This window comes from Corythoichthys intestinalis, chromosome 15 (genome assembly GCF_030265065.1).
Source record: "Corythoichthys intestinalis isolate RoL2023-P3 chromosome 15, ASM3026506v1, whole genome shotgun sequence".
Lineage (NCBI taxonomy): Eukaryota > Metazoa > Chordata > Actinopteri > Syngnathiformes > Syngnathidae > Corythoichthys > Corythoichthys intestinalis.
Window position 1 is genome coordinate 40597051 of NC_080409.1, and position 25363 is coordinate 40622413.

Here is a 25363-nt window from a genome sequence, read left to right on the forward strand (position 1 = left end):
TTTTCCATTTATTTACAAACTCTAGCAGCGCTTCTTAATGGAGAACAAATGCGAAGGATGTGGTTATTATGGACAATATTTCTTCATGCACTGTTATGAATGTATTTAAAAACTAATGAATGCGGTTGGCTGTGGAAGCTTTTTGTTTTCAACAAACGTGCTGGTGTAGACGTAATTTTTGCTGGTGTAGACATGGCCTGCTTAGTATAGAGGAGTAAAAGTATTAGTAAACCCTCCATATATAACAGTGTGAATTTCTATAAGAAACCCATTAATCGTGGAACCTTAAAAATCCTTAGATTTAAAGACTGCGTGATACATACTTGGCAGAGTGGTGACCGTTTCAATGTTTTCGTCCCCGCCGATGCTGAAAGCGTATCAAATGAGACAGTTACGCTTCTGATGAAAGAGGATATTTAATACTGATCTTGTGTTACCTCCATGAAAGACCTCTGTACTCATTGATGACTAGCAGAAGGTTGTCGTACTTTGCGCCTACACCATTTCCTGCCTACACAAAAGGAAAAAGAAAAAATGTGCATAAATAAATGAATATAGGGGTCATTCCAGAATTGGAAGACATCCAGAAAACATAAGCGGATTTTTTTTTTGGTGGGGGGGGGGGGGGGGGGGGGGTTCAGCCAAAAATAGTGTCATTGCATATAATTGACTTCCCTATATATATATATAAAAGTTGTAAAGCAATAAAACTGCAACAAAAATGAATGAAATGAACAAAAAAACAATATAATGGATCAAAATTATTTTTCGAACAGATCATGTGACTAGCAACTTAAACCTTTATTTGCTTTGATTTTCAGAAAAAAAGGGGCAATTTTGTATTTCAAATGTTTTTTTTCCTTGGATTGAAAGTTTATTTTTTTTATTGAAGCAACTTTTTTAGGGATTAAATGATTTTGACACAAATGCCCTACTCATAATATCAAAAAAGTTGCTTCAAAAAAAAAAAAAAAAAAAAAAAAAAACGACTTCAATCAAAAAAAGAAAAAAAAAATCAAAGAAAAATAGCTTTCACATGCATTTTTTTTTAAGTTTCAAATTTATTTTTGCATTCAAACACATTTTTTTTATTGAAGCGACTTTTTTGGGGTTGAAAATATGTATTTTGATTGAAGCAACTTTTTTTTTTTGGATTGAATAATAAAGACACAAATCTACCTATGGCTCCGCCCAGGGGATACAATTTTTGACAGGGGTAACTACATTGGCACTACACCGACGGGCGTACCATATTCAATGGATGACGATCTTGGCAAAAAGTATTGCCTAAGCAGCCTGATTTAGAATTCCCCTCAAGAATGATGGGAAACAAAAACGCTCATTGTCAATTTATTATCATAAATATTCTTGTATGTTAATTTTATTGCTGATAATGCATTTCGGGGTCATCAACGCGTTGTGCCCCCTCCATCCCAAAAGTCAAACTCTGCCAATGCCAGAAGAGGAGGAAAAAAGTGAGTCACATAGAGTTCTAAAACGCTAGAAACAAAAGTTTTGGTGAGAGAAGAGAGATTAAACTTTCTTTCAGTATGTTCAGTTGAAAACAAGCACACAGACAAACAAATCTCTGTGACCTTTGACCTTATTACCCCAAAATTTTATCACCTCTTCGGTTTCATATCACAAACATGTCCAGCAAGTTTGATGATCATAATTAGGTACTTTCTCCGTTCTCGAGTTATCTTGAATACAAACATACATTCAACATGGCCCTGTGACCTTTGACCTCATGAACCCCAGAATTTAATAACCTCTTCCCTTTCATCATTTCAAATATGATATGATGGTAATCTCTATAGTCATTCTTGAGTCGAAAACGAATATATACGCTCTGCTTCCGTAGAGAAAAATTCGTCACACTTACTGTGAGAGAGTCGCCCACGGCAGCCACCACCTTGATGTCAGCCGGTCTCAGCTCGTGAACTACACAACAAAGTCAAATAACATTACAATCTCAATTTTGGTGGGATATGCAAAATATCATTTTTTTTTTTTTTACCCGAATTTGGTATTTTCGGAGATGGTCGCCGGTCCTTGCAGGGGATTTCTGTGCCCATACCCTACAAAACATTCAGTACACAGGCATCGACTTTTGTGCAACCCCTAGCAGAAAGTATGGAATCACCAGTCTCGGACGAGCCCTCACTCAGACATTTTATCATGCAGACAAACTCAGATAAAAAGCTTGAAAAAAATAATGAATTTGTTCAAAAGTGCTACTCTTTAGCATTCAGAAAAACTAAAAGAAATGAATAACATTGTGGTGGTCAGCAAATGTTACTTTTATAGAGCAAGTGCAGGGAAATATACAGTATATGGAATCACTCTATTCTGAGGAAAAAATATGGACTCATGAGAAACAAAAAAAAGAAATAACAATCAAAATAAATATCCAGTATTTAGCAGCAGCACCTCTGGCTTTTATGACAGCTTGCAGTTCTTCATCTATTTCCTTCCATCCTTGCAGGTCGGAGCCTTGCTGTGGATCATTTTTTTCCATTTCCACGACGGGTTTTCAATAGGTTGAGATCTCGGCTATTTGCAAGCCATGACATTAACTGTATAAGTCTTTCTCCAAGGAATGCTTTAACAGTTTTAGCTCTGTGGCATGATGCATTGTCATCTTGGAGAATGACACACATATTTTCAATTGAAGGGATAAGAAAGCTGTCTAAAATTTCAATGTAAACTTGTGCATTCATTGAAGATTTAACCATAGTCATCTCCCCAGTGCATTTGCCTAACATACAGCCCCATATCATCAAGGACTGAGGGAATTTTGATGTTTTCTTCAGGCAGTCATCTTTGTAAATCTCATTGGAACAGCACCAAGCAAAAGCTCCAGCATCATCACCTTGGCGAGAGTCAAGAGTCTGCACTGGACAAGGAGTCAAGAGTCAAGAATCTGCACTGCATTCCTTGGAAAAAGACTCATCCAGTCAATGTCATGGCCTGCAAATAGCCCAGATCACAACCCTATTGAAAACCTGTGGTGGAAATTTAAAAAAAAAAAAAAAAAATTCCACAGCAAGGCTCCGACCTGCAAGGATGCAATCCAAGAGAGTTGGCACCAAATTGATGAAGAATACTCATCAAGTCCATGTCTCAGAGACTGCAAGCTGTCATAAAAGGCAGCGGTGATGCTACTAAATACTAGAGTTGTGTTTTTATTGTTATTTCTTTGTTTGTTTCTCATGAGTCCATACTTTATTTAGGGCTGTCAGACGATTAAAATTTTTAATCGAGTTAATCACAGCTTAAAAATGAATTTATTGTAATTAATCGCAGTTCAAACCATCGATAAGATATGCTATATTTTTATGTAAATTACTGTTGGAATGGAAAGATGGATGTCTACATTCAACATACTGTACATACAGTGCCCTCCATAATTATTGGCACCCCTGAAAAAGATGTGTTTTTTAGCTTCTAATATATTTTTATTAAATTCAAATAATATGGGACCATTCAGTGGAGAAAAAAATCCCACATAAAGAAAAAAATATTTGACATCAAATAATGTGTGTCACAATTATTAGCACCCCTGGTGTTAATACTTTGTACAACCCCCTTTTGCCAACAAAACAAGGTCTGGGGACTGAGATGGCCATGGGAGGAGCTTGATTTTGTGTCTGGTGAACCATTTCTGTGTAGATTTGGCCATATGTTTAGGGTCATTGTCTTGCTGAAAGACCCAGTGACGACCCATCTTCAACTTTCGGGCAGAGGGCAACAGATTTTGATTTAAAATGTCCTGGTATTTCAAAGCATTCATGATGCCATTCAACCTAACAAGGTTCCCAGGGCATTTGGAAGCGAAACAGCCCCACGGCATCACTGACCCACCCCCATACTTCACAGTGGGTATGAGGTGCTTTTCAGCATGTGCATCTTTCGTGGCATGCCAGACCCACTTAAAGTGATTGTTGCCAGAAAGCTCAATCTTGGTCTCATCTGACCAAAGCACATGGTATTTGGTAACACTTTATTTGACAACAGCGTCATAAGACTGTCATAATTATGACATGACACTTTCATGGGCATTACTGAATGTTTATGACGGATGTCATTAATTGCCATCCAGCAAATTATGTTACTAACTCCATTTATGTCCAGCTCGGATATTTTACATCCATTCAAAAGCGAGATAAATTGCTGAATAACACTAAATGACATCTGTTATAAACATTCATTAATGCTCATGACAGTGTCATGTCATAATTACGATGGTCTAATGACAGTCTTATGGCTCCACTGTCAAATAAACTGTTACCAAATACCATACCTAGCAAATAATGAAACAACTGGAACAGTAACTGAATAATTAGCACAGAACATGAATTTTGATTGTTATTTACATCTGTTACGCTACAATGCAGTCTAGGAGGCATATTGGACAACAACAGTGTTGGCAGCAGAGGTTGCCTGTCTTCCCCCAAGGGAGCAGTTGTGGCCAAATGAAGCTTCTTGAAGCAATGACGCTTGTCAACCAATTGGTTAAAAGATACATGGTGGTTCATTTGGTCTTATGACCGTCATATGATGCCGCTGAAGTGTTACCAGTTAATATCGTTTGGTGTAAATATCCCATAATACAGTGAGGACAGCTGCAGTTTATAGTCTATAGTGCGAAAATTATGGTGATAATGCTATTTAAGATAATTTTTTTAATCCTGGTATCGGCACTTTAAGTAATCAAGCAATCATAATCAAACTCATAATTTCCTGTTATCATGGATCATTCCTATTGATACATTGCATTCAAATTCAATAATTACCTGAGCTTTTTGCCAAATGGCCCTGCTGCTGCTCTTGGGGGAGTTCACTTGTGTCCTGAGGAAGGGTCGGTCCTGGGTGGGAAATTATGGTAAAGTCATGTGAAATTTCTAATCCATGCTGATTTGTATTAAAATGAATCCCCCTCCCACTCCCTTTTTTTGCCCTTACCTGTGTAGGACAAGCAATAGTGATGTCCTCTGATGGAGCGGATGATGGCTGAAGCTAAAAGAATTGGATTGGTTATACTGTCATTAAAATGCACCCTAAGACCAACAACAGAAACATTTAACTAAAAAATACAATACAATATATGAGGAATTTGCATAGGAATACTTTCATGCTGATTGTGACTTAAATAAATAATAATAATAATAAAAATGACCTTGAGGTTAAAAGTGTGAATATTAAAAAATTGTCAATTTTTATTAAAATGTTGAAACATGAACATTGTATTTAAATGTGTCAACAGGATTAGAACGACAGCTTTAGGTAGAAAATAACTGTGAATAGGGATTTGTATGTTTTTTTTTCTGCTTCTGAGATTCAAAGAGTGTCAACGGGATCCAATGGAGATTTGTTTGTGGGCTGGAGTTAATTGTCAATAGGAGCCAATAGCAAGTGTATGTGGGGCCAAGAACATTGACCAAATAACTCCAAAGTAGGCCTGCAAAAAAGATCGTTTGAACATCGCCATCGCAATGTGCGCATGCTAATAGTCACATCGCAAGACGTGCAATTGTTTTGTTTTGTTTTGTTTTTTACATGTAAACTTTTGTTTCATAAGAGCAGCAAGTGTGCAGATTCTGGCTCGATGCATTTTATATACAGCAAACGGCATTATATATATTAGGGATGTCCCCAATCCGATCACGTGATCGTAAATCAAGCGCCATTTCTCAAAAGATCGGAACCAAGTGAAAAGGATCGGGTTTTTAATTAACTCATTTGCTCCCAAAAACGTATAAATATGTTCTATTTTTAATTGTTTCAGTGTCCCAAAGAAGTATTTATACATCTTTTACTTTTTTTTTCCACAAGAGACATCTTTAGGTTCTGATGCAAGTTAGCTTCAAAGCACAATGCTGAAAATCCATTTTAAAGCAATAAAACTGGCCACTGGAGGGCAGTATGGCATTTTGTAAGACCCGCAACCCGATTCAACGGAACGAACGGCCGGGGCACCAGAGGAAGACGATCGAATGCACGTCCAGGATGCCAGATGGCAGATGACCGAGCAGAATAACCGGGAAGTCGCCTAGGATGCCAGACGCTGGACGACTGAGCAGAACGACCTGGACCACCAGTGCAGCGGACGATGCCGTTGAGTCTGTGCTGCTCGCCGAGCAGAGCCCGCGCTGCCGTGCTCGGCCGCTTGCGTCCCCCGCACCCTCAAGTGTCCCGTGACTCAGCCGGAAACGCGCATGGCCAAACCAGTTCCCCCACAGGAACACAAGTTCCCCAGGGCGAACTCCGCCACAAGGCAGTGGTCACCACAAAAGAAAGACTCAAAAAATCCATCTTGATTAGACAGGCGGTGATGAGGGAAAAATTTACCCAGGCTGTCGCTGCCACAACAGTGTCATCTCTTAGTTCAATAGTTTAGTTATGTGTAAATAAATTGTTACTTTGCTATCAAAAGCTCTATTTGTCTTATTGTGTATGTTATTTTGTAAAAGGAAAACATTTATTCAGATGTTTGGGATGTCACAAAAACAAAAAATAGCTGTGTTGAAGTTATGTTTGAAATGAATGTTTTTACAAAAAGGACACTTTCTCTGTTTTTTCATCAGAAATTGGAAAATTGCTCAAACGAAGCTATTTTTTTTTATGCTTATTTCTAAAGAATGGAAAATAAATTAACTCTATTAAATAAGCTGCACACAGACTACTTTTCATTGTGTCAAAGTGTCATTTTGTCAGTGTTGTCCCATGAAAAGATATACTTAAATATCAGCAGAAATGCGAGGGGTGTACTCACTTTTGTGATACACTGTGTCTGGTGAAAATTCTTCTAGTTTTAATATAGCAATATATCACAACCTCTTCTAAAAATCGCCAAAGAATTGATATTATTTTTATTGTGACTCCTAGATAAATTTGAATGGAATCCATTGGAGTTTTTTTTTTTTTTTTTTTTTGCAGGACCGCTTTAAGAGTTTTTTGTGCTTCCGAGTTGAAAGTCAGTAGGTGCGAATGTCGAAATTTTTGTGGGTCTTAACTAAAGGTGCACCGATACCAATATCGGCAGAGGGTACCGATCCGGCCCGAATAGGTGGTATCGGTATTGACGAGTACCAACATTTAGGGCGCCGATACCATCTACTGGCATCACTTGAACGCAAATGTACTGTCCTCCCCACGTGAACTTCCCAAATCCCGATGCATGACATTTGTACTGTATGTTTTTGTCTCGAAATTACCAAACGAAATTAACACCCTCGTCTTCAAGATTAAGGATGTAAACTACAACGCATATCCGCGATGTTACGCTGCTCATCTAACATGGCATTCACAAACGTAAGCTAACGCCTGTTGTTGTAGCGCCGATGGGATCAGAAAAGACCAGTTAAGACCATGGGAGACTAAGCAAACTCATGGTTTCATGATGAACAATGAGGGCAAATTAAGAGCGCCGTACTTCAAACTTGTTCTTTTATGAAAGTCGATTGTCATATGCTGGTGTTGTGCAGTAATGAGCAGAAGTGACTTCTGTGGCCAGAAAACACTCTAGCGGCGCAGCGCGCACACTAGATATCATCAAATAGCAACCTAGATGTCCATGTTTGATCCCATGCCAACTCTCGCGCGCACAACCTAGATATCATCCCATGCCATTAGCTGCGTGAGCCCAGAGCGACGTGTAGTCCATATACTACATTGATGAATTAGAAACTGCCATGACTGAATGGAAGTTAAGCAGGCCAAATCAATCCATACCAGTGACTATAGAGCCTACCCACCGACGTCATAAAACCACGTGCTCGCTGTATGGTTCCGCCCACTTGTCCGTCATTTTGTCTCTCTATTAGCATTGGTTTCAATTGATCGAGGAATTTAAAATGCATTTCATGGAAGACCCGGTGCTTTCTGATGCCGTAAACTCACTGGATGTGTTGCATAAAAGGTGTTATGTGGAAAAGCTTCGTTCTATACAGTCGCCAGATCCATATTTGATGCCTAAATCGATTATTTTTGACCGGCTGCCTTCACCGTCTCTGCCTGACCCTGATATTTACAACTATCTTGTCCACACAAAATCAGCCTATTCTCACGAAAGTTTGAAAAACTTTAAGAGCTTGGAGGCTTATAAATGCTACGTTGCTGGTTGGGTGAAACAGGTCCTCGTACACGAAAATTCGGCAGGAATCTTGTGCTCGAAAGGTGAGTTACAAAATTTTCAATTCAAAATCTTTTGTTCTTGCTAACATCCACTGTCAAGTCTAATGTATTTCATGTCATTTGTCAATGGAGCTAGGGCTTTTAATGTTTATATAGTTCAGGGTGTCCCCTGCCTACTGCCCGTTGTTAGCTGGGATAGGCTCCAGCACCTCCGCGACCCTCGTGAGGAATAAGCGGCATGGAAAATGAATGAATGAATGAATGGTTTAGCGATAGCACTCACTACATACATACGTGTATGTTGTCGGCGATTAGCTTAGCAATGATCTTAATTGTGGTTGTCAGCCCAAAACCCTCTAAATATATATTAAATGCATCTTACCAGATATAAAATGACTACTACATAATCTGTGGTAATCGTTTGGAGCCCAGTTTTCTCGTCGAATTGCAGCAGCCCATCTCGCTCTCTTCTCTCCGGGTCTCTCGGAATCCGGTAGAACTTCAAGTCTCTCCGTCTTCTCCGTCTATCTTCTCTGTTATTGCAACCGACCGCCACACACGCCTTCACCATTTTGATTATTCATGTTAACGAGCAGAAAAACACGTCGTAAATAGGAGGAATGTACGTAGCCGTAACAGGTCAACACGATGTGTTGCCGGACAAGTGGGCGGCACCAGTCAGGAGAGCGGAGTTGTGACGTCACGTGGGTAGGGTCTATAGATAATGCTGCAAATACTGTTAATTCAGTACATGTTACAGATGGACTCGGACCACAAATAGGATGTTTTGCTTATATGGTAAATATAGCTGCTAAGAGAGCTCAGCAATCAACAGTGTGCCCCACTTTACAAACAGTAAAGAATGTTCTCAGCACTTACTTACAAAATTTCTTCAGCTCAGTAAGAAGTAAGCACATAAATATTATGCACTAAAATGCTTGTTTATATGATGGCACTGTTATTTTTGCTTGTTAGCAAATAAAAATAATAATATTAATAACAGTTGTATTTTCTGTTTCAGAGCATTAAATGTATTGAATTGATTGAATTGTATCGAAAATCGTACCGAACCGTGACTTAACAGTATCGTTGCATCCCTTATACCAGGGGTCAGCAACCTTTTTGGTGTGGAGTGTCACTTTCACATTTTCTTGTCAATCAGTGTGCCACACCGAGATTAATGACGCACATCCAATTTTTTATATCAAACAGAGCTGTAATTTTACCCCAAAGAAAACAACATGAACATATATTGAAATCGTATAACTCCCATTCTTTTTCAATTAACTAAAAAATAAATGCATATTGTAGAAACTGTCAAAACTTGAAAATAAGTGCAACAGTTCACTAGCTAGTTGTTCACTATCAACTTAAACAGTAAATTATATGCAGCATTTTAGATATTCTTTTATATTACAAAGATAAAAGATGCCTACCTTAATGTGATCCCTGGCCCTGTTTTCCTTGCTCAGCTCTGATTTCGGGGTTTTTGTGACTTTTAGCAGCTTATCCTTTTTTTTTTTTTTTTGAGTGTCTCTTTGTTAGTCAAGCCATCAACCAAAACCTCTGAGCTTGACAAGATCGCCTCTTTGATATATTCGCCATCAGTTTTTCTTTTTTTCATCAGGTTTTCCTTTCTTTGCAATGCAGTGAGCAAAGTGATAGCTTGCTTCGGTGGCGGTGTTTTAGCAGTGACAAAGGTTTTCAGGGTGTGTTTGTTTACTGTACCTGGACACTGCACGTTTTAATGTCTCTGCCTTGTCAGACTCATCCTTGAATGAATTTTCATGTTTTGTCTCGTAATGACGTTTGACATTTGTTCTCCCCGGGGAGAGGCACGGGCCCGGGTGGAGCCGCCGCGGCCCCCGGGAGGCTGGCTCTTGCGGTGCGCACGAAAGGCTCGGGCGCGGGCCCGGGTGGAGCCGCGAGGAGCGAGCCTTTCCCCGGGGAGAGAAAGCCTCCCTATCGCGGTGCGCACGGAAGCCTCGGGCGAGAACCCGAGTGGAGCCGCCTGTCCCTGAGGAGGCTGGCTCTCGTGGTGCGCATGGAAGCCTCGGGCGCGGGCCTGGGTGGAGCCGCTAGGAGCGAGCCTTTCCCCGGGGAGAGAGAGGCTCGCTCTCGTGGTGCCTAAGGAAGGCGCGGGCGTGTGGGGCTAGAAGACTGATCTAGCCCCATACCAGCCCGGGTGGAGCCGCGGGTGCAGATCTTGGTGGGGTAATAACACTCTTAAATACAGTCTTGATGAGATTGAATTGGCTGCAGTTACGACGTTGGGAACGCTGACTCTGGAATAAAACACGATATGACCAACATTGTGACAGCCGATGCCCACCAAAAATGACGTAGTGTCAGAGGTTATAAAATCGCGCCAGCGGCCCTTCCCGCACAGAGAGCGCCAGTGGGCAATACGGGACAAGTCTGTGAAAGCGTCCAACCCGCTCCATTCACGGGACATCTTTTTATACTGAAAGCACTGACATGAGTAAATCCCATGTCTCTTTACACAGGAATTCTCTTGGATGTGTGTGTGGCTTAAATAACAGGGCGCGCAACAGAAAATGTCTGAATTTCAGGTAAAAAAGGCGCTTTTTTTCTTGTTTTTTTTGCCATGCGCTCGCGTGTCACTGGTTAACCCTTCGCGTGCCAGTGCTGACACGCGTGTCATAGGTTGCCGACCCCTGCCTTATACGTACATATACAGTGGGGAGAACAAGTATTTGATACACTGCCAATGGGAAAACCCATTGGCAGTGTATCAAATACTTGTTCTCCCCACTGTGTGTGTGTGTATATATATATATATATATATATATATATATATATATATATATATATACATATACACAGTGCTGTGCAAAAGTTTTAGGCAGGTGACCTGCCTAAAACATTTGCACAGTACAGCATATTTTTATTATATTATGTATATACAGGATATACTGTGTGTATATATTTTCCCCAAGTGGAAGCTTCCATGATCCTAATGAATTTAATAAATAAATACATATATATATATATATATATATATATATATATATATATATATATATATATATATATATATATATATATATATATATAAAATATATATATATGTATGTACATGGGTTTTTTTGGGGGGTTTTTTTTCCAAACAGAGTTGTATCGGAATGGTATCGGTATCGGCCGATACTGCACAGCCAGGTATCGGTATCGGGCCCAAAAAATGGTATCGGTGCAACACTAGTCTTAACACTAGAAGTCCCAGAGAATTCTGGTACTCCTACAAGTCCCAAACAATGGCCTCTCCCCCGGAAAACCAAGAGGTGGCAAAAATGACCCAAGTGCCTTTCAATTGGCAAGTTGTTGTCAGACAGACAACAGCCGTTCATATGAAAATGCAACCACTAGACATACATTAACTTCAGACACAATGACCACAATCCATACTCCATGCCCCTGATTCAGTCCTTCTAAACTATAGACACAATTCCTGCTTTCCTCTCAAATTGCAGTTCTAAAACGCATTTTTTTTCCTTCTTCAAAACAATGTACACATTTGGGCCATTCTTTCTGTCGTTATGTGTGAAGAATAGGAGAATTGAATTAAATAATGTGTAAAAAAAAGTGTCGAACTTCATAAATAAATGTAATTAAATAAATGTAGCTTGACTTAAAACTGACACATTCTATTACATGAATCACGGAGGAGAGGCCAAATCGGCCATTGCTAGGGAATATTAGGAGTGTTTGTCTTGGGAAAGGCCAAGTCGGCCTCTGCTGGGTTTTCTAGTGTTAATCAGTGACTACATCTTTTATGTTAAATGTGCACTTGGAAATGAATGGTGGTGTTTTTGTTAACATTTGCTGGAACCGTATGAAGAAAAGCTTGGTGCAACTTGATTAAGTAAATGATTTGCATTGGACTAGCCACATTTTGAATTTTTTCTTTCTTTTTTTTCCACTTGGCAACGGGAAATTTCGTAGATGAGCAAACACACAAAAGGGTTTTCACAATCAAGCAAAATTTAGAAAGTCACTCGTTTGTGCTTTATCGTGTTAATCTTTACATCTTGTTTTATCTAATCTTCCTGAAAGGTCAATAAAGGTTCACCTCATTTTTGCTTTGAGCTTCAATATTTTTACTAGCAAGGTCATAACCATAAGCATGTGCACACTGCACTATTACCATGTTTGTCCAGAGCTGCAAAGCCAGTTTGCTTGTGATGTCCTTCTAAATGGAAACATAACAGAGTTTGTATCAATTTAAATGCATGTGAAAGTTGCCTCATTGTGTGCTTGCCTGATCGGGAGTGTCCTCCAAGATGAGCGGTAGCGGCTGCAACATAGCAGTGGCGCTGGGATGCCACTTCACACGTGCCAAAACACTCTGAAGGGAATCCTAGAAGTAAGAAGATGAAACACAAAATCATGCAAAGTTAGATTTAAAAAGTGCATAAAGAAGAAATGTTCTTACCAGCAATTTTTGCAAAAGAATGGCTTTGCTTAGTTTGGTGTTTTCAGGTCTTGTGCATGTGCTATTACAACAAAAAAAAGCAGAATTTAACACTTATGACTCATAATACTTATTCAGAAATAATTTATTTGATTTTTTTAGGATGTCAAAAAAATATTCACTGTGGAAAAAGAACTCACTTGTTGTTTGGTTGATTGGGGATGAAGACCACAACATGAAGTAAAGTCTGACGCAGCTGTGAATATTAATATTCATGTAAAATAAAAAAATGAATACAGCATTAAAATACATATAGTATGGAGTATAATATTTATTAGGGTTGTTCCGATCATGTTTTTTTGCTCCCGATCCGATCCCGATCGTTTTAGTTTGAGTATCTGCCGATCCTGATATTTCCCGATCTGATTGCTTTTTTTTTTGTGCTCCCGATCCAATTCCAATCATTCCCGATAATTTTTCCCGATCATATACATTTTGGCAATGCATTAAGAAAAAAACGAATAAAACTCGGACAAATATATACATTCAACATACAGTACATAAGTACTGTTTTTGTTTATTATGACAATAAATTCTCAAGATGGCATTTACATTATTAACATTCTTTCTGTGAGAGGGATCCACGAATAGAAAGACTTGTGACTTTGTATATTGTGACTAAATATTGCCATCTAGTGTATTTGTTGAGCTTTCAATAAATGATACTTTGGCCATGCCCAAATGCATGATGGGTGGATGTAACACGCCTTTAGCAACCATGACTGTGCGTAGTGCTACCAATTGATATATCTTCTCTGCGTTGGGAAATAACATAGTGTGTTAAGAAAAAGATCATTTGCTACCTTGCTTCCCCACATTGTTTCCCACGATATTTCTAATCGTAGGGAGAGGGATTGTAAGGCTTTAGCCAATTAAAAAAAGGCTCCTAAGGCTGCCAAAATTCACTCTACTCATTTTATGTTGCCTTTTAGCTCTCTATATAGGTAAAATGGTGCCATTACAGATTGTGCGCGACAATGTGTGATTGGGGCGTGCAGCGCATGCGTTAATTGCATTAAATATTTTAAAGTGACACATTTTTTAAAAAATTAATTACTGCCGTTATCGGGATAAATTTGATAACCCTATCTTAAGCCTAAACTAAAGACTCTGGATGAGTGTAACATATTAGTCTGTAACGTTACATACAATTAGAAAATGATTTATATATATATATATATATATATGTATATATATATATATACATATATATATATATATGTATATATATATGTATATACATATACATATGTATATATGTATATACATATGTGTATGTGTATATATATATATATATATATATGTATATAAATAAAAAGGCATGTCCGATATTTTTTTGCCGATTCCGATACTTTGAAAATGACGTGATCGGACCCGATCGATCGGGATAGATCGATCGGGACATCTCTACTTATTACACATATTCATTTTGACTTTTCTTTTCACAAATTTGAAAAAAAGGTTTGATTACCACCTTATTTTTCAAATTTTGGGATTCTCTGATGATTGCTTCATATTGGTTTTAGGGAAGTTTGTGTTTTTGCAGTGTACATTAGGCACATGGACTGCACAGGACAATACCTGCTCTTGTAATATCTGCAAAGCTGCTTCCGCTTCCCTCACGACGGCATCAACCTGCAACACGACAACATCATCAGAAACTGAGGCATAAGCGAACTTTCAAAGTTGACTAATTTTGAAGTCAACATCAACGGCACGAGACGACCAATCCATTTGAACTGGGAGGTTGTGGCAACACTGCCAGTTTAAATAGATTGAACATCAATCTGTATATACAGTGCCTTGCAAAAGTATTCGGCCCCCTTGAATCTTGCAACCTTTCGCCACATTTCAGGCTTCAAACATAAAGATATGAAATTTAATTTTTTTGTCAAGAATCAACAACAAGTGGGACACAGTCGTGAAGTGGAACAACATTTATTGGATAATTTAAACTTTTTTAACAAATAAAAAACTGAAAAGTGGGGCGTGCAATATATTTCGGCCCCTTTACTTTCAGTGCAGCAAACTCACTCAAGAAGTTCAGTGAGGATCTCTGAATGATCCAATGTTGTCCTAAATGACCGATGATGATAAATAGAATCCACCTGTGTGTAATCAAGTCTCCATATAAATGCACCTGCTCTGTGATAGTCTCAGGGTTCTGTTTAAAGTGCAGAGAGCATTATGAAAACCAAGGAACACACCAGGCAGGTCCGAGATACTGTTGTGGAGAAGTTTAAAGCCGGATTTGGATACAAAAAGATTTCCCAAGCTTTAAACATCTCAAGGAGCACTGTGCAAGCCATCATATTGAAATGGAAGGAGCATCAGTCCACTGCAAATCTACCAAGACCCGGCCGTCCTTCCAAACTTTCTTCTCAAACAAGGAGAAAACTGATCAGAGATGCAGCCAAGAGGCCCATGATCGCTCTGGATGAACTGCAGAGATCTACAGCTGAGGTGGGAGAGTCTGTCCAAAGGACAACAATCAGTCGTACACTGCACAAATCTGGCCTTTATGGAAGAGTGGCAAGAAGAAAGCCATTTCTCAAAGATATCCATAAAAAGTCTCCTTTAAAGTTTGCCACAAGCCACCTGGGAGACACACCAAACATGTGGAAGAAGGTGCTCTGGTCAGATGAAACCAAAATTGAACTTTTTGGCCACAATGCAAAACGATATGTTTGGCGTAAAAGCAACACAGCTCATCACCCTGAACACACCATCCCCACTGTCAAACATGGTGGTGGCAGCATCATGGTTTGGGCCTGCTTTTCTTCAGCAGGGACAGGGAAGACGGTTAGAATTGACGGGAAGATGGATGCAGCCAAATACAGGAACATTCTGGAAGAAAACCTGTTGGTATCTGCACAAGACCTGAGACTGGGACGGAGATTTATCTTCCAACAGGACAATGATCCAAAACATAAAGCCAAATCTACAATGGAATGGTTCAAAAATAAACGTATCCAGGTGTTAGAATGGCCAAGTCAAAGTCCAGACCTGAATCCAATCGAGAATCTGTGGAAAGAGCTGAAGACTGCTGTTCACAAACACTCTCCATCCAACCTCACTGAGCTCGAGCTGTTTTGCAAGGAAGAATGGGCAAGAATGTCAGTCTCTCGATGTGCAAAACTGATAGAAACATACCCCAAGTGACTTGCAGCTGTAATTGGAGCAAAAGGTGGCGCTACAAAGTATTAACGCAAGGGGGCCGAATAATATTGCACGCCCCACTTTTCAGTTTTTTATTTGTTAAAAAAGTTTAATTTATCCAATAAATTTTGTTCCACTTCATGATTGTGTCCCATTTGTTGTTGATTCTTGACAAAAAAATAAAATTTTATATCTTTATGTTTGAAGCCTGAAATGTGGCGAAAGGTTGCAAGGTTCAAGGGGGCCGAATACTTTTGCAAGGCACTGTATCATGTTAGTGCTGTACTTATGAACTAATGACATTTACATATGTTGAGGAGTCACATGTGTGATGCGTGGACACCAACAGCAACACCAACTTCCAGCCTGAAACCTGCAGTCACGCAAGACATTCAGAGCTCTATTTCCATTGACTGACATATTGTATGTCAACAACACAATACTTCCCTCTAAAGTTGAATAAATACAGGAAGAATTAATGTATGCGTACTTGATCAGACATTGCTCGAGAAAGCTCCTGTGCTTCTTGCTGCAAACTCCTGCAGCACATTATTAGTTATTTCATTGTCATTTGCATGTATGTGCATGTGTCGGTTTTACCAGGTTTGCGACTGGAGTTTCACATTTCCCGTGACGAGTGCAGGATTGAACATGGACAGCAGTTCTGCTCATGACAGCAAACATAATTGAAGTTGTTGTGAAAGATCTTTCCAGCCATTTCAATTCAAGTGGGTTTGTAATTCAAAATCATATATTGGGCCAAAGACGCCCCCCAGGAAAGTGGCTTATATATTATATTGATTTTAATATTAGGGGTTTCTACAGGTATCAGCAAATTAATGCCTTTTAATGCCATTGTTAATGTGACTTTAACCTATTTAATGCCCAACTGCAGATAATTCACACACACAAATTTTAAGTAGAGTTGTCCGAAAATGGCTTTTTCACCGATATCCCGATATTGTCCAACTCCAAAAATCCGATACCGATACATGCGGTCGCGGACTTAACTAGTGCTGCAATGATTATTTGATTAACTCGGGTATTCGATTAGAAAAAAAGATTCGAATAAAATTTTGCTGCTTCGAGTATTCGTTTAATTAAAGTGGCGTTGTAATGGTTTGTTTTCAAAGTTTTTGCATTTAGCTTTATTAATTTGGGTGGATACACGGCCCTCTAGTCTGCCTCATTTCACATGGCGTAATCCGGCTGCTCACTGTTAAGACCAACATAAGTTTTTATTTGAGCTAAAAAAATTTTTTGATGCATTCGTAATTTAGTTTATAGGTATATTTAGCTGTTTTTTGTGGGAATATGTGTGTGAATCATTTGTTAAGAGCATTGTAAAAAAAAGTTAGCATTTTCCAGCATTTAGGCTACCGGACCTTTGCTATGTAAATTAACCAATTGTTCTTTTGTTGTATATAGATCCTCATTTACCGGTATTCATTTTTTATACCGTTTGAGGTTCAGCTCAGGTATTTTAATTTTTTATGTTCCTTATCCGATTACTCGATTATTCAAACTAATTAGTTCATCGATTAATCGACTACTAAAATAATCGATAGCTGCAGCCCTAGACTTACCATACATTGCTGGCCAAAAGTATTGGCACCCCTGCAATTCTGTCAGATAATGCTCATTTTTTTCCAAGAAAATGATTGCAATTACAACTTGAACTGAACTGAACAAATGTTTTGGGAGTAATGTCTTCATTTATTTTGCTTGCAATGAAAAAACATAAAAGAGAATGAAATTTTTTTTTTTAATCATTATCATTTCACACAAAACTCCAAAAATTGGCCAGACAAAAGTATTGCCACCCTTTGAAAAATCACGTGATGCTTCTCTAATTTGTGTAATTAACAGCACCTGCTACTTACCTGTGGCACATTACAGGTGGTGGCAATAACTAAATCACACTTGCAGCCAGTTAAAATGGATTAAAGTTGACTCAACCTCTGTTCTGTATCCTTGTGTGTACCACATTGAGCATGGAGAAAAGAAAGAGGACCAAAGAACTGTCTGAGGACTTGAGAAGCAAAATTGTGAGGAACCATGGGCAATCTCAAGGCTACAAGTCCATCTCCAACACGCCTGTGTGTATCATCTTTTCTGTTGTTGTTGCGTGTTTTCCACCCGCGATCAGACCTTAGAGCCAGTTATGTGGTTGTTTGAACGATGTGCTAATGCTAGCGAACGCATGCTAACCGTTTGTGTCATTGCTGTAACAGCCACTAATCATCATTTATTTACGTTGATGCGAACCTTTTTGGTACCGAGGACGAAATTGATTTGTATTATTTCTATTTTTTAGTTTCACTCTTCCAATGATGGTGTTATAACGACGGCCAAAATAGAGTCAGCAAAATATACGGAAATCCAGCATCGTCATTTGGGAGTTTAGCTCGCTGTACAGCCAGGACCGAGCCGAAGCATCCTGGTGAGAACAGTATATTCGCATTTCGTTGTTCATGCATCATGTAACATTATCATACTGTACACTTATTCAGCATGTTGTTCTCTATTGTATTTTTTTTTTTTTATATATTAAATTGCCTTTCAAGATGACATATCTGTTCTACGTGTCGGATTTTATCAAGTAAATTTCCCCCAAAAATGCAACTTATACTCCGGTGCGACTTATATGTTTTTTTCCTCTTTGTTGGGCATTTTATGGCTGGTGCGACTTATACTCAGATGAGACTTATAGTCTGAAAAATAAGGTAGTAGTCAGTCAAATGTTATGGAAATATTTTATAAAGGTTGAAATGTTACCTAGTGTTGCTTCAAACACAATATGACACTGCTTATGAGTCATTTTGTGACCTTAGTTATACCCATGCACATACGCACTGATAGACTTGAGCAGCGGTCCATGTCATAATGAGTATTAATGATGTCATGAAGAAGTGCAACCAATCCCAGGTGCTCACACTTAATTGGCTAAAATAATACCGGCATTCATTGAATGGCAGCCAAAACTGTAAATACTGGCTTTTATTAGTGTTTTCACTATTACACACCGGCAAATAAAATTTAAAAAAAAAAAAAAAAAAAAACATTTTTTTTTTACCTTCAGTTTATTAAAAAAAATACTTTCAGTCGATTGCACATGATGAAGGTGTTTTCTGTCCTTTTACATCTTTTCTACTGCTAGTCTACTACTACAGTCTAATGATATCATTAGGTTATGGCTAGAGATGTCCCGATCGATCGGCATCGATCGATCGGGTCCGATCACGTCATTTTCAAAGTATCGGAATCGGCAAAAAAATATCGGACATGCCTTTTTTAAATATATATATATATTTTAATTTAATTGTTTTTTAAATTGTATTTAACGTTACAGACATAGTATGTTACATTCATCCAGAGTCTTTAGTTTAGGCTTGACGTAGGGTTATCAAATTTATCCCGATAACGGTGGTAATTAATTTTTTCATAAATGTATCACGTTAAAATATTTGACGCAATTAATGCATGCGCTGCACGGCCCACTCACGCATTGTCTCGCTCAATCTGAAATGGCGCCGTTTTACCTATATAGAGAGCTAAACGGCAGCGTAAAATGAGTAAGGTGGATTTTGGCAGCCTTTGGAGTCTTTTTTAATTGGTTAAAGCCTTACAATCCCTCTCCCTGCAATTAGATATCGTGGGAAGCAATGTGGGGAAGCAAGGTAGTAATTGATCTTTTTCTTAACAACAAATACACTAGATGGCAATATTCATTCATTTTCCATGCCGCTTTTCCTCACGAGGGTCGCGGAGGTGCTGGAGCCTATCCCAGCCGACAACGGGCAGTAGGCAGGGGACACCTCGAACTGGTTGCCAGCCAATCGCAGGGCACAAGGAGACATACAACCACTCACGCACACACTCATACCTACGGACAATTTAGAGCGTTCAATCAGCCTACCATGCATGTTTTTGGGAAGTGGGAGGAAACCGGAGTTCCCGGAGGAAACCCACGCAGGCACGGGGAGAACATGCAAACTCCACACAGGAAGGCCGAAGCCCGGGATTGAACCCTTGATCTCAGAACTGTGAGGCAGATGTGCTAACCACTAAGCCACCGTGCCGCCTAGATGGCAATATTTAGTCACAATATACAAAGTCACATTTATCCTTTAAGAATTACAAGTCTTTCTATCCGTGGATCCTTTTCACAGAAAGAGTGTTAATAAAGTTAATGCCATCTTTGGGATTTATTGTCATAATAAAATACAAATACAGTACTTATGTACTGTATGTTGAATGTATATATTCGTCCGAGTTTTATTCATTTTTTTCTTAATGCATTGCCAAAATGTATATGATCGGGAAAAATTATCGGGAATGATTGGAATTGAATCGGGAGCAAAAAAAAAGCAATCGGATCGGGAAATATCGGGATCGGCAGATACTCAAACTAAAACGATCGGGTTCGGATCGGGAACAAAAAAACATGATCGGAACAACCCTACTGTTAACCATAACCCAAAATTCAGAAGTTTTGACATTAGGCTTAATCTTATAGTTAGCAGGGTTTAATTGGTCGGTGGAGTTGATTTCAACAAATTCCAAGCAGTTTGTCAGATCTTTGTTAGTTTCAGGGCTCCAGAGTGGCTAAGCTAGCGCGAAGTTCTGATATTCCCCTTTAAATTCAATCATCGGAAAGTCAATTACATGTGATGACATTTTTCTGAGAAAAATGGGTAAAAAGTAACTGATAGATTACTTTTAAAGTAACTTAGTTACTTTGATAATGAAGTAATCAGTAACTAGATTACTTTTTTGAGGCGTAATCAGTAATTTAATTACTTTTACAAGTAATCTGTGACAACACTGACTACTACAGTCTAATGCTATCATTAAGTTATGGCTTTTACTTTTGGTGTGCTACCCCAAGCTTTTAATAGTACGCATGTAACCACCTTTGTGAAAAATTTCTAAATGCACCACTCTCCTGGGTCACCGTAGAAAAGAAACTGTGAACTTACCAGCCAGTCGACTGACAATCTTTGATGTCACATCCCTACACATACAAACACAGGACCCTGTTCGTGAGGCTACTTTTTTACAGAAAACACATGAGTTACAATGGTTAAACAATGACCAAACAGTCGTCTGTACGTTCCGGGTGTGTACCTGCCAGAAAGCGACGTGCTCAGCCAGTAAAGCGCTGAGAGATCCGCAGGACGTACGGTGTCAACTTGAATAAGAATGGACAACACTGAAGATAGTCCAGTTAAAATTGAAATTGAGTAACGCTGCCTACCTGAAGAAGCAGTAAATGAGGGAAGCGGAGGTGGCGTGGGGCAAAGAAATGGCATATAACTTTCTGTCTGAAACACATTTTACAGAATATATTATTATTAAAAATATACTATACATATATAGTACAGTAATTTCTGGACTAAAAGCCGCATGATATAGTGCGGCTTATTTGTTAATTTATTAGGGTTAATAGGCAACACATGCCTCCTAGCATGCATTGCAGCACTATAGATGTAAATAACAATCAAAATTCATGTTCTGTGCTAATTATATATTCAATTACTGTTCCAGTTGTTTTAGTAATTGCTTGTTATGGTATTTGGTAACTCTTTATTTAACAGCAGCGTCATAAGACTGTCATAAGACCGACATAATTATGGCATGACACTATCATGGGAATTACTGAATGCTTATGACTGATGTCATTTAGTGTCATCCAGCAAATTATGTTACTAACTCCATTTATGTCCATCTGGGATCTTTTCCATCCATTCAAAAGTGAGATTATTTGCTGAATAACACTAAATGACATCTGTTATAAGCATTCATTAATGCTCATGACAGTGTCATGTCATAATTATGATTGGCTAATGACACTCTAATGGCGCCACTATCAAATGGAGTGTTAGCAAATACCATAACTAGCAATTAATGAAACAACTGGAACAGTAACTGAAGAAATAATTAGCACAGAACATGAATTTTGATCGTTATTTACATCTATAGCGCTGCAATGCATGCTTGGAGGCATGTTGGACAACAACCGTGTTGACAGCAGGTGGCAGAAGAGGTTGACTGTCTCACCCAAGGGGGCAGTGATGGCCAAATGAAGCCTCTTGAAGCAAGCATGTTTGGTTCATTTGGTCTTCTGACTGTCGTATGATGCCGCTGTCTACTGAATTATTACTGGTCAATATCTTTTGGTGTAAATATCCCATAATGCAGTGAGGACAGCTGCGGCTTATAGTCCAGTGCGGCTTATTTATGAACAAATGCCATTTTCGTGTCACATTTGGTGGGTGGTGGCTTATAGTCAGGTGCGCCTTATAGTGCGAAAATTACTGTATATGAATACCAACCACTCCAAATATAGCCTACAGTACACTGCAGGATGCCAACAAAAATGTCATTTTTATCTGAAACCAAAACTATTTGTATTGTGTTAAGATGAAAATGAAGAAAACTTAATAAAATATATATTTTAAAATGTATTCTTTAAATATGAACTAGAGCTGTCCCGACGAGTTGATGTTATCGACGTCATCGATGACGTAAATGCGTCGACGGGCAAAACATACTGTTGACAGTAATGACGGGTTAAAAAAATTTACATGCGGATAAAGTTAAGATTGGCGGGCGCTCGCGATACAAGCGGTTGTTACTGGCACCCCCAAGGGAGCCGCTGTTATTTCAATGTGACCGGCGTTGTCAGATTGAGCAAAGAGGAAGAAAGTGGGCGAGTGAGAGAGAGGGAGCTAGATCGGCGAGTTGGAAAAGTGCGCAGATAGCGCCGAGTTGAGTGGCTTCATCCCCCACGTTTTTGTTTTGGTCAATAAAAGTATCCATGAAGAGCCATCTGACGCCTCTCGGTGTTTTTATGCACGCCGCCGCCTTCCTGATGAGGTGGAAATCGGACGAACCGATGACAACGAGCTAAGTGAATCGCCGGTGAGGAGTTAAAAAACACCGCCAATTTCCAAAAAGGGCAGAGTTGGTAACACGTGAAAGTGGCATAAAGCCAAAAAAGCGGACCAGAATAGCCAGAGCCTGGAATTATTTCAAGGAAAATATGGAGGCAGCCACCACTGTGTGTACTCTTTGCTAAACTGAGCTCGCATACCACGGTAGCACGTCGGCTCTGAACGAACACTTGAAGCAAGTTGCCTTTATGTGCGTCGTATCAACATGCATTTTTATTTAATAAAATAATTAATATAATTATATATATTTTTAAATTATTATTAAATTTATTAGGATCATGGAAGCTCCCACTTGGGGAAAATATATACATATATCCTGTATATACATAATATAATAAAAATATATATGGAAACAGCACTGGCCTGCTTACTGTAATCCATGACTGCACTAATGTTAGTTATTTAATATAAAGTTTTACATATAGTAGTACACTATAAAATTAATACTATATATTTAATTTTTGTTACTGCGGGTATGTGTGCCTTTCATTCAAAATAATTGTGGTAATATTTCAGTGTGCCCTCTACTTGATCTATTTTCAGGTTAAAACAAAAGTTGAACAGTTTTTCCCATCCCCCAAAAATGCGGCATGCACACCAGAAAAAAGCATCTGAACTCACACGAAGTATTCTGAAAATGGTTGTCCGGGACATTGCAATTCATTTTAACATTTAGAAATATATAGACAATGACATACCACAAAAAGAGTGAGAATTGTTTTGGACTCCTGTTAAAGAGGTGAAGTCACAGTGTTTCCGTTTACATTTTTTTGCACTAGTTAATGCCAGCAGCATTTGACCTCATTGTTTGTGATTTATTTTTGGTATTTATGTTATTTATTTATTAGTGCTGTCAAAATTATCGCGTTAACGCGCGGTACTTAATTTTTTAAATTAATCACGTTAAAATATTTGACGCAATTAACGCACATGTCCCGCTCAGAAAGTATTCTGCCTTTTGTTAAGTTTTACAGCAAGGCTTTTTGTGCTGTCCAACAGCGAACTCTTGTGGTCGGTTTGCGACATGGTTTATTGTTTTCTTGCCAGTTCATTATGGCTGCACGACGTCTCGGGCTGATAATGTTGTGCTTATATGATCCTTGGACAAGATTTGTCCGTAAGTATGGTTGTTGTAAAGAATGTACATATTATGTTAGTAAGCGAAATGTTATATTTTTTGTATGAGACGCTTTTTGTTTATGTTTAGTGAACCTGTATAGCGTGCTAAGCTAACGTTGTTGCTAATGCAATGCTTGTGTACTTTTTTTTTGTAGTTTCACGACGGTCTAAAGAGGACAATGGTTTGAGGCCATTTTATTAATAAATCAGATGAAAAAGGAAGAAGTCTAATTATTAAGGCGTCGTTCACTAGCTGTCTAGCTTTGGAAAAAGTAGACGCTTCGGAGTGAGGACAGCATAGACAGATTTAAATGACAGTAGAGTGAAATGCCCACTACAGTCCTTATGTACCGTATGTTGAATGTATATATATATCCAACTTGTGTCTTATCTTTCCATTCCAACAATTTATTTTACAGAATATATATATAATTTACAGAAAAATATGGCATATTTTATAGATGGTTTGAATTGCGATTAATTGCGATTAATTACGATTAATTAATTTTTCAGCTGTAATTAACTCGATTAAAAATTTTAATCGTTTGACAGCCCTGTTATTTATACGTTCATAAAGAGTTTAGGTGTTCCAAAATGTTTTGGGTTTTTTTTGTGAATTAATAAGCTTGAACAAAAATTTCATTATTAAAGTAGTAGTAAAAAAAAAAAAAAAAAAAAATTAGATTAGTCGACTAATCGTAAAAATAGTCGGCTGACTAATCGGGAGGAAATTAGACATTTGGGACAGCCCTAATGTGAACGCATACAAAAAAATAAATAAATAAACAGCTAATGGCTTAATGTTAAAGCTAGATAAATCTAGTTTTCCCTTAATAAACATCATATTGTTTCACTAAACTGAAATATGAAGAAAAGACGACAATAAATATCAAATAGGATTGTATTTAAGTTGATCTGCGCTTTGGATGAAAATAAAACCAAATCAATTCAAATATTTCATTATAATCTAAACAATGTCACACATACGAAAACAAATTTAGTTTATTCTCTGAAATTTAAATATTTCATCAACAAATATAATACGTAAATAAAAACAATAAAGTTGAATAATTATGTACTGATGATTGGTACCATTTAAATACAATAAATGTCACTAGTTTTAATCTGAAAAACAGCCAACAAGTACAAAAATAATTATGTGCGCTGGTTTACAACGTTATATAATGAAGAAAATCGATAATAACACACAATAGAAAAATAATAGTCGTCAACCGACATGGGATTTTCAAGTACTTATGCCAAACCGATAGCTAAAAAAAAAAATTCAGCCAATTACCAATATCCAAAGCCGATTTTGTACGCTGATATTTGGGGCCGATATACTTTTTTTTTTTTTTTTTTTTTTGTTTAACTCGCAGATAAAGGCAATTTTTTAAAACAATGCTTCAACAGCTTCAAATTTAGATTTAAAGGATTAATTCAGTCTCGTTCTAACAAACCAATAAACGCAGTACTTTTTTTTATGATTATACAC

General features: G+C 38.2%; 1 protein-coding gene across 3 annotated transcripts in view; it reads right to left on the minus strand.

Moving 5' to 3' along the window:
* The window catches only part of plb1 (phospholipase B1), a 70540-nt gene that overhangs the window by 35886 nt on the left and 9291 nt on the right, over window positions 1-25363 (minus strand). For all 3 annotated transcript variants that reach the window (XR_009067240.1, XM_057860379.1, XM_057860377.1), the window contains exons 5-21: window positions 21051-21117; window positions 20921-20984; window positions 20773-20807; window positions 16391-16454; window positions 16281-16329; window positions 16098-16163; window positions 14213-14266; window positions 12772-12827; window positions 12593-12653; window positions 12419-12517; window positions 12305-12349; window positions 4969-5022; window positions 4800-4871; window positions 2021-2081; window positions 1886-1944; window positions 438-511; window positions 324-367 (exon numbers count right to left, since the gene is read on the minus strand). Coding sequence is in view for 2 of the 3 variants with exons in the window: in XM_057860379.1 (XP_057716362.1) it covers window positions 324-367; window positions 438-511; window positions 1886-1944; window positions 2021-2081; window positions 4800-4871; window positions 4969-5022; window positions 12305-12349; window positions 12419-12517; window positions 12593-12653; window positions 12772-12827; window positions 14213-14266; window positions 16098-16163; window positions 16281-16329; window positions 16391-16454; window positions 20773-20807; window positions 20921-20984; window positions 21051-21117 (1024 nt within the window). In the remaining variant the exon portion in view is untranslated. The remainder of the gene's footprint in view (window positions 1-323; window positions 368-437; window positions 512-1885; window positions 1945-2020; window positions 2082-4799; window positions 4872-4968; window positions 5023-12304; window positions 12350-12418; window positions 12518-12592; window positions 12654-12771; window positions 12828-14212; window positions 14267-16097; window positions 16164-16280; window positions 16330-16390; window positions 16455-20772; window positions 20808-20920; window positions 20985-21050; window positions 21118-25363) is intronic.